Raw genomic sequence first — 14,012 nt, 5'->3', positions numbered from 1 at the left:
TTTGAATTGTATGGGAAGAAATTGATTCAGTACTAGACCAACAAAAAAAAAGTGTTTCCATTTTATCCATAAAATAAATTTAGTTATTAATTAATTCTATCTTTTCTATAAAAATATTTAAATTTAATCATTTTTGTGTTCAAATACTTGTGTTGTGAGACAGTTTTATATAAAATATCACAAATTTAAATTCTGTTAAAATTTTAGACTGAGTTTTTCATACTTTTAAATCATTTTGAACTGATAAAAGTTGAAGTTAAAATTTACTAATAAGTCAATTTTACTTTTAATTAATTTTAAAATATTTAAAACAATTAATAAAATATTTATTTACCCAGAAATAAATTATAGATGTTTTTCTATGGCTTTTAGATGTTGAACAAAAAAGGTTGAAACCCAAGGGTGAGAATTGGATAAATTTTTAATCCAAGTGTGCAAAAATATAATATATAAGAATTATTATAAGAATTGAAATAGAATATATAGTATATTGTTTGATGTAATACCACTAACTAATATTTTAAAAAGTACAATAGTTAATATATAAAGATATGTAAATCACATAAAAAAATAATTGTCATTTTCTAAGATAAGAATCATATGAAAAAACTAATTACTTAAATTTATAATAACTTAATAAATTATTATTTTTTAAGACGATACTGAATTAAAGTTATTATTTTTTACTTTTTTTAATTTGAATAAATTTATTATAATTTAAATAAAAAATGGTTAAATAAAAATTAAGTTTAAATATACAATTAGTTACTAACTAATTTAATTTAAATATTATTTTATAAACTAAAAAATATAATATCTAAAACCTACTAACTACTTTATATTTGAAAGTAATTTTTATTATTTTTTAAAATATTAATTTTAAGATTTAAAATATTAACGGTTAAATTTTGTTAACTAATTTAAACATTAATTTAAAATTTATTTTGTAAATTTCTATTAATTATAAAAATTATTTTAAAACAAATTATTTTTTTAATTTATAAAATAATATCTAACTTATTTAATATAATGATTAGTTATTTATTTATTGTTTCTAAATCTAATTACTATTTAATAATTTTCTGAATAATTAATTATTAATATATTTAAGTTATCGTTTATGTTAAAAATGCTGTATATTATTTAAAAATTTAAATTAATGAATATTTATATACGCCTCTTACTTTCTTATTCCATTAATAAATTTTTTATATAAATTTTTGATGGAATTACTGACTTCAAAAATGTATAATATCTTAAATCTTAAATATAAAGACTGATCCTAATAATAATAACAATATTATGTTAATAAAATAAAATAAAATATGTATGAATAAAATCAATGGAAACATGGATAAAATTTATTCTATTAGTTATTAACAAAGATAAAAAAATTATAAAGTACAAAATATATGTAAAAAATATTTAATTTTAAAGATTAATAAAATAAAATATTAAATAATCAACTGTTATTATTTTCTACAACGAGTAGAAAATACACACGTAATCTTTCAAAAATAAAATATAGAAATCTGATTAGATAAAAAATAGTGGTAATAAGTAATATATTGTGTGGTTGAAAGATGTTCATGCTTTTGAAGTTGTTGGGTTAGTTACTTTTATTATATGAATACTTTATTAAATAATAGTATTAATAACGTTATAAAAATTAAAAAAATATTTTTTTTAGATATTTTAATGTAACAAAATGATATTGTTAAAATTAAGATTTAACAGAAAAGAATAATCAAAATTTTGGTTCTTCATTCTTTTCTGTTCTCTCTTTTACCCCTTCGTTGCTCTCTTTACCATCACAACAAAACCAGCGTGCAAATCCTCTTCTGCTTCTTCAGGAATTCCTCTTCTTTTTCTTTCATCCACCGTTCTTAGGGTTTCGCTTCGCGCTCACGGTTTCTACGGTAACACTTCTTCTCTTTTCTTCCCTCAATCTCACATCCTTGATCTTCTTCTGCTCCTTTCTCACCGGCGCTGCCACATCGTTTATTCGCTTCATTATCTGCGGATTTCGGAATTCGGATGTTTATTATGGATTGTGGTCTTTTCTGAAATAAGATTGGGGAAATCTGTGGATGATTTTGAAATTTACTTTGTTTTGGAACAGTTTAGGTTTAAGTTGGGGGAGGAATTGCGTCTTGTTGTTTGCTGTGATTTTCTTCTGGGAGAGTTGAAGTTGTTTGGTTGGAATTTGGAATGGTTATTTGCTGTTTTTGGTTGAGTTCGGGGACTGTTTTTGTCAGGAGGGTTTATGAACATTTTTTGGTTGCAGATTTTGGCGTCTGAGCTTGGAATTTAGTTTGCCGGCATGTCCATGAGTGAGCGCAAGACCATTGACCTGGACCAAGGATGGGATTTTATGCAGAAGGGCATTATGAAGCTCAAGAATATTCTAGAAGGGCTGCCTGAGCCTCAGTTCAGCTCGGAGGACTATATGATGCTATACACGTATCTATCTCTGAGATGCTTTGTTTGTTTTCATGTTCGGTCCTGTGTGCGAGTTTGGGAACGGTCTTTGGAAAATAATATAATTGATTTTGTTTTTTAAATTAAATCTGTGTTAGGATTCTTTTCATTAAGAGTTTTTTTTTTACCTTAAAGAAGATAATTCAAAAACTGCATTCAGTGTTTTATGTGTCTAAGTAAATTCATCTTGCATTGAGTTGATTGGAAATTTCCTTTTAGAAATTAGTTATCTTGATATTGTTTTGCAGGACCATATACAATATGTGCACTCAGAAGCCACCTCATGACTATTCCCAACAGCTCTATGACAAGTACAGGGAGTCTTTTGAAGAGTACATCGTATCTACGGTAAGTGATGCAATTATATGAATATGATATGGTTCTCTCTGTATGTATGGTTGTATTTGAATTTTTTTGGGGTTCATTATTTAGTGATTGCTGCTTTGGTATTTCTAGGGCATAGTTGGTTAAACGACCAGTATCATGCCTATTTTTGTTGACCTTTTCTTATTTGGGGACCAGGGGAGTGTTGTAAAGGAGGGTAAAGCTCAACAACAAACCCATCCTACTGGGCAAAGAAACCCCTATAGATTCTTTTAAAGAAGCCTATTACAAATATATATAGGTTCATTTGACAAATGGAAGTCTCAAGGTTTTGCACAGGTTTAGTGGGCACACTGTAATTTGTTTTGATTCTGGTTTATGCAAAAGTCCTGGTGGCATGTCTTCTTTTCCTTTTTGGAAAATATGTCCTCAATGGTATGGTAGTTTTAATTTTAAGATATCCTAAACAAGTAAAAAGAAGTTCAACATAATCTATGTTATCTAAAATAATGTTTTGGAACATTCAATCCCCAACGTGACCAAATAACATAACAGTAGCTTTTACTTTTGACTGAGTACAAATGAAGAGTGGATGTTTTGAGAGTGAAGCATGCTTTGCAGAGCAAGCACAAAACCAAGTACATAACGCGACAATCAAGGGATAAGAGGTATCTTCTAAAAAAGAATTAGTGATTGGTAGCTGCTGTGGTGCACCGCCTCCTGTCAGATCCATTATCAAATAATTATATTAGATTATAGGAGATGAGCAAGAGCATCATGATTCTAGAACTTGAAGAAGATAGTACATAAATCTGAAAGATAAAAGCAATTTTTCCTCTTATTTCTTAATAAGGTTACTTGGTTAAGAAAACTTCCTTAGTATTAGGTTAAGTTTGGATTTTTGAGAGAATGAGATAAAATGAAATGGAAAGGGGATATTCACCCGTGTTTGGATCATCAATATAAGACGAAAATCAAATGTAAGGGATTTTAACTTCAAAATTTCAACATCCATTTGTAAGCATCTCAGTTATTTATTGGGGAGCCAACAAATGACAAATTCTCAAAATAATAACTATTTTTATTCATTACTTCCAATTTGGAATGCAATGAAAGGTGTTGAAAATCTCATATCGACTAGAGATAGAGCCAATTTATACTATGTATGTGGGGGCAATCATTACCTTACAAACTGGTTTTGTGAGGATGAGTTAGACTTAAACTCATAAACTACGCTAGGATAAACTGATAGCAATTAGGAAGTGAATTTCAAGTCAGTTTTGGAAGATTAAGTTAGGCATAAATTCACTTACTAAGATGGTATTAGAATCATTAAGAGCCTATACTAGAGAAGTTCATTGGGACTGTATCTGTTATTGGGCTATTGTTAGACCACTCACAAATATATAATTTTAGGCATAAACCCACTTAATAAGAAAATGTATAAATTTGGCAAAGGTTTCCCCACATTCCCTTTCCATGCATAACTTTTTAGACTTCCAATCCAACTAAGGAAAAAATAGTGTGTAGTCCCTTTCATTCTGACACTACCGATAGGCTAACTTTGGGTTCTTGGTTATACATATAGATTCATTTCATATCTTAATTTCTTCAGTCAGAGGATAGGCCTTTTATTAGAAACTGATTGGACCTAATTCACTCCTAAAGCTAACTTGAAAGAGGATTGCTCATGAGGAATGTTTTTCTCAAATTCTTGGTCAATACTAGACATCTGAACTTGCCCCCTTCAGAGTCATAAGAATGGATAAAGCATGAAGTTTGCATGGCTGGACATATATGGGTGGCTCAACATTAACACTGGATACTGATATTATATTAGAAACAGACTGGGCCCAACTAACCCTCGAAAGCTAGTTCAATGGAGGAGGATTGCCCAATTCCTACGAGGAATATTCTTGTCATATTTCTTGCTAATGTGGAACATCTTAACAAATTTTCATGAAGTTTTGGAGTGTTTTGATGTATTGCTTCTATCTCAGTTCTGTCATAATTTGTGTGAGAATGAGGAAATTCTGTGTTCATTATTTTATAGAATGTCCGTCCTATCAGGTTGTTTGTTGTTTTCTCAATGTAATAAATAAGTAGTTACCTTCATTAACCCTTGAGAAAGTGTAAAGCTATCTTTTTCAGGAAATCCAAGTGTTAGTTGAAACTATCTACTAAATGGAGAAAATTTAGAGATGTGCATGCATTTCATACAATTTCATTCATTGATTTTTTCAACTAGTGGTTGGTTATGATTCCCTGACTTTAAAAAGCCAACTTCCAAACAGTTTGATTGATCCGTTGGCTTATAAAAATACCCATTTTTTTAAAAACCCTAAAAGCAATTGCTGGTTGACACTTGACACTTTCAAAATCACCAATTTTGATAGCTGACATGTTTCATGATGAAAATGGTTTCTTTTGTGGATGGGGAGGAGTAGTCATGTGACATTTAATTTCTTGTACACTTTAGCTGCAAAACTTTTGAAAGTTTGTTTTCAATTATTTTTACAGTTTTATCTGCTACCTTTACTAATTTTTTTCCCAACTTTTCATAATTAATATCACATTTTGGTCCAGGTATTACCTTCTTTGAGAGAGAAGCATGATGAATTTATGTTAAGAGAACTTGTGAAACGGTGGGCAAACCATAAAATTATGGTTAGGTGGCTTTCTCGTTTCTTTCACTATTTGGACCGGTATTTTATTGCTCGGAGGTCACTTCCGCCGCTTCATGAAGTGGGGTTGACATGCTTCCGTGATTTGGTAATTTTACAATATACCTTGAATGGTGTAGAATGTATAGCTGAACAATCTTGTAGAAGATAAATTTATGGGTTTTATGATTTCCAGGTTTACAAGGAACTAAACGGGAAAGTCAGAGATGCAGTGATTTCCCTTGTATGTTTTTCCTTCTATTATTCTTGTACACAAATTTCAATTTTGAAAATGTAGAGTAATTAACCTAACCTATTTGTCCATAGATTGATCAAGAGCGGGAAGGAGAGCAGATTGATCGAGCTCTGTTGAAAAATGTATTAGATATATTCGTTGAAATTGGAATGGGGCAAATGGATCATTATGAGATTGATTTTGAAGCTGCTATGCTCAAAGACACTTCTGCTTATTATTCTCGGAAGGCTTCAAACTGGATCCTTGAAGATTCTTGTCCTGATTATATGCTGAAGGTATTATTTCTCTGTGGTGATTACATTAACTGATTTATTCATTTAGACATTTACAATATTGTATTTGTTTGGTTCTGTTACAGGCCGAGGAATGCTTAAAACGGGAGAAAGATAGGGTTGCCCATTATTTGCATTCTAGTAGTGAACCAAAGTTATTAGAGGTATGGTTTACTATTATTTCTGCTACTTGGTTTTCTACTGTGTTGAATGGAGTAATGTCTGGCAACTGGAAGAAAACAAAGTTCAATTAATTATTGTAATGATTTTATGTGCTTCCAAATTTTAGTTTCTGAACTTCTATGTCCTTTTTCTCTTTTAGAAAGTTCAACATGAACTGTTATCTGTATATGCAAACCAACTCCTTGAAAAAGAGCATTCTGGATGTCATGCGTTACTTAGAGATGACAAGGTTACTCTAAACTTAACTTATTCATGATGCTTACTATTTTTTTAAAAAAATTATCTTAAATTTATCATAATCTCATGTTTCTTTCTAATCGTTAGGTTGAAGATTTGTCAAGGATGTTCAGGCTCTTTTCTAAAATTCCCCGAGGCTTGGATCCTGTTTCCAGTATATTTAAGCAGGTTGTGGCATCAAACCTGTATATACTATTTTCTTCCCTTCTTAATGCCAGTTAAAATTGGGCTGTTCTTTTTCTCCTTTTGGTCTTGATGGTTTGTTTACACTGTATTTTTCTCCTTCAACAACATAGCATGTCACGGCTGAAGGCATGGCATTAGTGAAGTTGGCTGAAGATGCAGTGAGTACCAAAAAGGTATTTTTTTCATTATTTGTTTTGGTACTTTTTTTTTTAATATCTGGTTCATTCTCTCCTGCAATAATTGAGGAAAGAGTGATATGCTTGATTTTTCTACTCCCAAGTCTCAGTATATGTTTTAATAATTATTACTCAACGGTGGACTGTTTGTAAATACTTAAGAAGAAGTGATAATACTCAATGGTGTAGATTATCTTCCTGTTCAGGTATCATGTCATGAAATTGGCTTTCCTGTAATATTTATGAAACATTGTTTCAGATGGAGAATGTATAAGGGATTTCTTTCAGGTTATTGTGAATATTTCATTTACATCTAAAGAAGTGAAAACACATGTTTAGGAATACTTTTTACATAAACAGCTGGAGTAGAGCCATTATATGTATGAGTTAGTTTTATTGCTGGAGGATGTGTCATGTGTAACATATCTAGAAGTACAGATTAATGTTTAAAACCTGGAGATATGTTTGAAAATATTTTCCATGACGACAGCTGGAGTCACACGGATATGATTTATTGACCTATCTTAAGTCTTAACACTGTGTATGTGAATTTGTTTTATTGCTGGAGTTGCCATGTGTGTTGGAGAAGCATCTGGGTTTTTTTGTTTATACACATAAATCAGTATAGCTCAAAAGTTGTTGAGAAAGCCCTTTTACTGCTATTTACTAAGAGAAATCCTAAAAAAATTCATAATAGTAATAAATTAATAATTATATGAAATATTAAATTGTATTTTGTGTTTTTATTTAGAGACAATTTTATCAGTTTTCTACAATCTTTGAACGAGACAGAAATGTTCAAGTTTACAATTTTAGTGAATTGTTACAATTGATTGGGAAAAGTAGAAGAAAGGAAAGGCACAAAATTGGTCTTCCTCATCATGAGAAAACCCGATATTTTACCTCATTGAATTCCTGAAGTTATCTGATATTTCTATCGTTCATTTTATGTTTATGGTAGGTTGTACGTAATTTGAAGTTGCTTTTCAGATAAACTGTTGTTTCTGTATCCTATGAGCATGTGTTTGAAGCTATTTAAGTTTGCTGCTGACCATTCTGTTACCCTTTAAATTAAATTTTCTACAGGCGGAGAAAAAGGATATTGTTGGTTTACAAGAGCAGGTAATTTCCGAATTTTCTAATTGTATAGTTTTACTGTAATTTATTCATTTTTTGGAAACTGAAATTGATCTCTTTCTTCAGGTTTTTGTTCGGAAGGTGATTGAGCTGCATGACAAGTACCTGGCATATGTGAATGATTGTTTCCAAAATCATACTCTTTTCCACAAGGTTATGATCATTTAATGACTTCAAAATTCTTATATTGAATCTATATTTTATCTATAAGAAGTTTTCATCCTATAGGCTCTTAAGGAGGCTTTTGAGATCTTTTGCAACAAGGGTGTTGCTGGAAGCTCAAGTGCGGAACTGCTTGCCACATTTTGTGACAATATTCTTAAGAAAGGAGGAAGCGAAAAATTGAGTGATGAAGCAATTGAAGAAACTCTTGAAAAGGTCTGCAATACATCAGTCTAGGTGTTCCAAATATTTTTATAAACATGATGCCTTCTTTCTGAAATTTAATTTTTTTTATTTTCATTTGCAGGTAGTCAAGTTGCTTGCCTATATCAGCGACAAAGATTTGTTTGCTGAATTTTATAGGTAAAACAACTTTGAAAAGGAAAATTATAATTATTTGGAAATGTTTCTCAAGTTGTTTGCTATCGCTTCTGAATTGATTTAAGAACTAAACTTGATGTTCACCACAAGCTTTACTATTTTTTTTTTCTTGCATGTAGCAGAAAAGTGGAAGGTTATTTATGTGGAAAACTTAAAAAGCTGGATAAAATATTTTAAAATGGAAACTAATAGAGACAGTAGTCGAGTATAAGGAAAATGAATGGAAAGTGGATTTCAGCTATTTGAAAATGTAATTTTTCATTCTCTATGTACCTTTAAAACGTATGCCTTTATATTAGCTTTTCTTTCTAACATTTCAACACAACAAGGTTTATTTTGTTGTTGTTTGTGACAAGTGATTATAGAATACATCTGCTTGATTCTATAAACTAATAGTATGGTTGCCAGACAATATCCTTTTTGGTTTTGGCCTTTCATACTGTATAGTTCTTTTGTATTTTATGATATACATCAGACTTCCATGCATCTTTGCGACATGATTGATGATACAGTAGTAGTTCATCATTGATGTGCTGTTTTCTGTGGCTAACATGGGTGACTACATTATAGGAAGAAACTAGCTCGAAGGCTCCTGTTTGACAAGAGTGCCAATGATGACCATGAGAGAAGCATTTTAACAAAGCTAAAGCAACAATGTGGTGGTCAATTTACGTCGAAGATGGAAGGAATGGTTAGTCTTTTCAAGTCTTTGTAAATGGAGCTGGCATACTATATTCAACTAGGTAGAATCACTAAAGAAAACTTATTTGCTTGTGGCTTCTACCAGGTTACAGATTTGACACTTGCAAAGGAGAACCAAACAAGCTTTGAGGAGTATTTAAGCAATAATCCTAATGCCGACCCTGGAATAGACTTGACAGTTACAGTTCTGACTACTGGCTTCTGGCCTAGTTACAAATCTTTTGACCTCAATCTTCCAGCAGAAATGGTATTTTGGTTTTGTTGATAGGAACTGCTCAGAATTATTTGCCAATTGTTGGGTACAATTTAACTAGATTAGTTCATTTTTGTTCACAAGTAACACCTCTTTTATATTTTAGGTTAGATGCGTTGAAGTTTTCAAGGAATTTTATCAAACAAAAACTAAGCACAGAAAACTTACATGGATTTATTCCTTGGGAACCTGCAACATAAATGGGAAGTTTGATCCAAAAACTGTGGAGCTGATTGTAACAACTTACCAGGTTATATTTTTTGGCACCCGTCTTATGTGTTCAAGTGCATCTGTCATTGCTTTATTTTTGTATGTCTACAGATATTTGTATGGATTTCTTTCTGCTTACCAAGTGTTGTCTTGTGATTTTCAACAGGCTTCAGCATTGCTTCTATTTAATTCCTCGGACAGATTGAGTTATTCAGAGATAATGACTCAGTTAAATTTATCTGATGATGATGTTATTAGACTGCTCCACTCCTTGTCATGTGCCAAATACAAGATTCTTAACAAGGAACCAAACACAAAAACAATATCTTCTACAGATTATTTTGAATTTAATTCGAAATTTACGGACAAAATGAGGAGGATCAAGGTACAGTTTTCTTAATATCTTGTCTATTTGCTTAGTTATCTTGATTTGTTTATTTTATTTACAGACTTGAGTGAGACTGATATTGACACGTAATTCATCATGCAGATTCCTCTTCCTCCCGTTGATGAGAAGAAAAAAGTAATTGAGGATGTTGACAAAGACAGAAGATATGCTATTGATGCCTCAATCGTGCGTATCATGAAGAGTCGGAAAGTTTTAAATTACCAACAGTTAGTAATGGAGTGTGTTGAGCAGTTAGGTCGCATGTTTAAGGTTCGTATCACCCCTTTACTAACACAATTCGCTCTGCTTATACATGTTTCTCAAAATTCTCAATAGTTAATATGCAATAATTAATTTGCATTTGCACAGCCTGATGTGAAGGCAATTAAGAAGCGGATTGAAGATTTGATTTCTCGAGACTACTTGGAAAGAGACAAAGATAACGCAAATCTGTTCAGGTATTTGGCGTAATTTGGTCTTTGACGAATTTGCGAATGAAGATGTGGTTACTGCAGTTGCTACAAACAGCAAAGCAAGAGGATCATATTTGAACATGCAAATCATGAGTTTCTCCATAATTTCCTTGGAAAGAGGAGCTGCGAGTGCTTGTACATTTTGGCTCCATATCCAGGTATGGATTACTACTGTAGATGTGTGCCCATGTTGGAGAAGTTGTAATGAAGTCCATAAGTAGGGCCAGCTCAGTTTCACTGGCACCTTCACTTCCTTTTTCTTTCTATTGCTGCAGTTCCATATTATATGACTTAGTTCATCCTGTGTTAATTATTTCTCCCAACCCCCATAAAGGAAATAGAAATCGTGTAACTCTAGTTTCAGTTAAATTGTAGTTTGATTGTCATCTTCCAAAACCATCAAGCTGAATGTGATTACCCTCCTATGTTTTCTTATTGCATACCTCAAATTACAGTTCCCTTTTGTTATGTGGCAGTGGAAAGTTGTTTTGAGTGAAAAATGAAAAGGTTTTGGAGTGTTGTTAGCTTCATCAAATTAGTACATAAAATACGAAAACCTACTAGGCTTAGACCCTTCTAAAGGGTGTTTCTAAAGGGTGTGTCCGTGTCATACATACGTATTACAGAGGTTTATAAGACATGTATTTGTTAATTTTAAAAAATATTTTTTGAATTATTACAGAGGTTTATAAGACATGTATTTGTTAATTAATTTTAAAAAATATTTGTTGAATTTACATTAATTTTTTAAAAATTCTATTGTATAAATTTTTAACAACAAACACTTTCGTATCATGTCATTAAAAAAAATCAATTTTGTTTCGATTCATAATCCATTCTTGCACAACTAAAGGTTGAAAGATCTTTTTAATTTAATTATTAATTTAGTTTTGTATCTTTATATTTTAAAACCGTAAAAAATTATATTGGGTTTGTATATTAACTCGTATAAAGTTATCTGAGTTTGATTCATGATTTTAAATAGAGATGATGACGTTTATCATTTTCACGCTCTCATTCATTTTCGAAATGAAAATCTTCTTTCTTTGTATTTACTTTCTCATCCTCGTTCTAAAAAAAACTTTATCACCTTTATATTTAATAGTTTATATTTAATAGATATGAAAATTTGTGTCTTATCCTCATCTCTATAAAAACGGATATTAGAGGATTTGTATTTATTGTTTCAAGTATTAATTACTTTTTATGAAAAATAAATATCATAATACAAAAAAGTGATATTATCAATGTTTAATATTAAAATATACATTTTTTTCTTCACTATAAAAAATAAATTATAATTACATAAATATCAAATAATAATTGAATAAAGATAAAATAATTATAGAAAAAAGTAAAACTTAAAAATAAGTTAAGAAATTAATGATCAAAATATGTTAATATAAATTTTGATATTACCAAATAGAATAAAAGTGTTTTATTAATTTAAAAAATATATAAAAAGATGGATACAAAACAAATATATAGATAGTCATCTCTTCATTCCTATACTTAATTTAAAAAATTTAGATATTATTCATATCTAAAAGTATATTAAGTCAATAAAAAAATTTCCCATCAAAATCGAAATAGATTGAGACTATATTCTAAAAATATTCATTTTTAAAGAATTCTTTTACCATTCATAACCATCATCTTGAACTCGAATAGGATTGTCTCTATAAAACATACAAGTTACTTGTATAATTTCAACAGCTATGATTTTTTTACTCAATTTTGCATTGTCGTTTTTTTCAACAGTGAATAATGCTTTTTATGGTTTCAAAGTATAGGAATACAAAAACTAAATTGATAATTAATTAAATATTTTCAAAAAAATAACAAAATGTAGACCATTGATCAATCCAATGGGTCGAAGTTTGGATTAATGGTAGAATAATTGGATAAAAATTGAATCATATAAACTAATGTAATAAATATAAGAATATAGATAGTATTTGTGTAGTATATTTGCAATATATAGTACTATAATAAATTACGAATTAATTATGTAGAAAATATTCTATGGAAATAAAGTTTCAATCATTTTTGCGTCAAAAGAACAATGTTAAAACGTCCTTTATAAAAAAGTTTTTCTTAAAGAGTTTTCTATATAGTTTTTTCTATGTCTTGTAACAGTCTTCACTTCTATATTACTGAAAGTTACCTAAAATCTAAACTGTGCCTAATTTTGTATTCATCTTTAAAATGTTGAGATATTTAGTTGTTTAGTTTTGAACTTGTGTGTTCAACATCATTTGAATTCTTGTCTCCTTACTTTGTTTGATTTAGTATTTTCTTTGAAAAAAAAAACAATAACGTTTTTCACTTGAAAATATTATTTTTAAAATATTACCCTTTGTATGTCTTATTGAATTTTAATTAACATATCATTTGTTTAAGTGAACTCTAAAAATTTTAGATAACAAAACATTCATTTTCAAAGAGTTTTAAAAAACAATTATACTGGTACTGATAAAGGTTTCAGCATCCGACTAAAACCGACCGACATAACCAAAATCATTAAGCCTAATAGAAGATTAACAAAACCAAACTACGATTAAACATTAGATAATACATTTTTAATTATGATTCAAAACCCTCTGTCCTAATAACAAATGGTTTATGATAATCATATAAATAGTCACACATTTCGAGAAAAAAGTACATCCTCATCACGCATTAATTGCACCGAACATCTCACTTGAGCGTTGGAATACCTTTTGCAAGTACTATCCGAGCTTGAAATTTACAAGGAGGAGAAAAATGAAAAAAGAGTCGTGAAACTATTATGAAAAAAGAATGAGTAAAAGTAGATTGACCAACCAACTGGAAGAAAAGGTGATTGTTCTCTTAATCTTAATTTTTTTTTCTTTTTTCATTTTCTTGTATTTTATATTAAACAAATCATAGGAAACACAAAGAGGTGGGTAAGAGATCGTAAAGGAACCACTTAGTTTTTCTCGTGGCAGTGAATATGCCTAGAAAGTGGTTCAAATTTTCTATGGATATTTTTGTATGACTAAATTCAAGTGGTATTTTGAAAATATAGACAACTTGTGAAATGATATTTGGTACCAAATAGTGAATGAAGCAAAATAAACGGTTGCACTTCAACCATTTCACAATGAAAAGAAACTCCTTACTTTTCATCATCAATGTGAGTATTTAAATACAAACGACACCAATATTCTTACTTCAAATTTATTGATTTGAGGTATTGTTGATTTTGTAGTTTTTGAGTTTCATCATGATTTTGTTCTTAAATAATGTTTCGATAGATTAAAAGATGAAAGTATATTTAAATAGATATTAATATCGATTTTTAAATTTTAAATCCTAAACCCTAAACTATATTAACTATATCGAAACAATCCAAACAATTATGATATGCACCTTTTCTCCCAACACTTTGAAATTTGCAATGCTAGAAATTGAGTGAAGCATTGTTGGGTTATGTGAGGGACAAAAATCCTGAAATTTGGAGAATGGGTTTGCACTATTCTTTTCTCCTACCTCGTACTTCGG

General features: G+C 30.0%; 1 protein-coding gene across 1 annotated transcript; it reads left to right on the top strand.

The window, feature by feature from the left end:
* The first annotated feature begins 1,591 nt into the window (after positions 1-1,591).
* On the top strand, positions 1,592-10,924 carry LOC137823131 (cullin-1). The gene is made up of 20 exons (XM_068628271.2): positions 1,592-1,919; positions 2,288-2,463; positions 2,730-2,829; positions 5,392-5,577; positions 5,665-5,712; positions 5,796-5,999; positions 6,083-6,160; positions 6,319-6,408; positions 6,504-6,584; positions 6,713-6,775; positions 7,865-7,900; positions 7,982-8,068; positions 8,144-8,293; positions 8,385-8,440; positions 9,029-9,149; positions 9,246-9,407; positions 9,520-9,663; positions 9,790-10,008; positions 10,114-10,281; positions 10,381-10,924. Exons 2-20 carry the CDS (start codon positions 2,324-2,326, stop codon positions 10,480-10,482), a joined length of 2,235 nt encoding a protein of 744 aa, XP_068484372.1. The 5' UTR covers positions 1,592-1,919; positions 2,288-2,323; the 3' UTR covers positions 10,483-10,924.
* The last annotated feature ends 3,088 nt before the right edge of the window (positions 10,925-14,012 follow it).

Source organism: Phaseolus vulgaris, chromosome 9, assembly GCF_051622355.1.
Source record: "Phaseolus vulgaris cultivar YP4 chromosome 9, ASM5162235v1, whole genome shotgun sequence".
Taxonomy (NCBI): domain Eukaryota; kingdom Viridiplantae; phylum Streptophyta; class Magnoliopsida; order Fabales; family Fabaceae; genus Phaseolus; species Phaseolus vulgaris.
The sequence above is the reverse complement of the archived record's forward strand: the minus strand, read 5'-3'. Positions and strand labels throughout refer to the sequence as shown.

Excerpts from the sequence above, each read along its gene's own strand:
- LOC137823131 (XM_068628271.2), top strand. The coding sequence starts at position 2,324 with ATGTCCATGAGTGAGCGCAAGACCATTGACCTGGACCAAGGATGGGAT. Across the intron at positions 6,000-6,082 it reads GTCCTGATTATATGCTGAAG|GCCGAGGAATGCTTAAAACG; the intron begins GTATTATTTCTC and ends GTTCTGTTACAG. Across the intron at positions 6,776-7,864 it reads ATGCAGTGAGTACCAAAAAG|GCGGAGAAAAAGGATATTGT; the intron begins GTATTTTTTTCA and ends AATTTTCTACAG.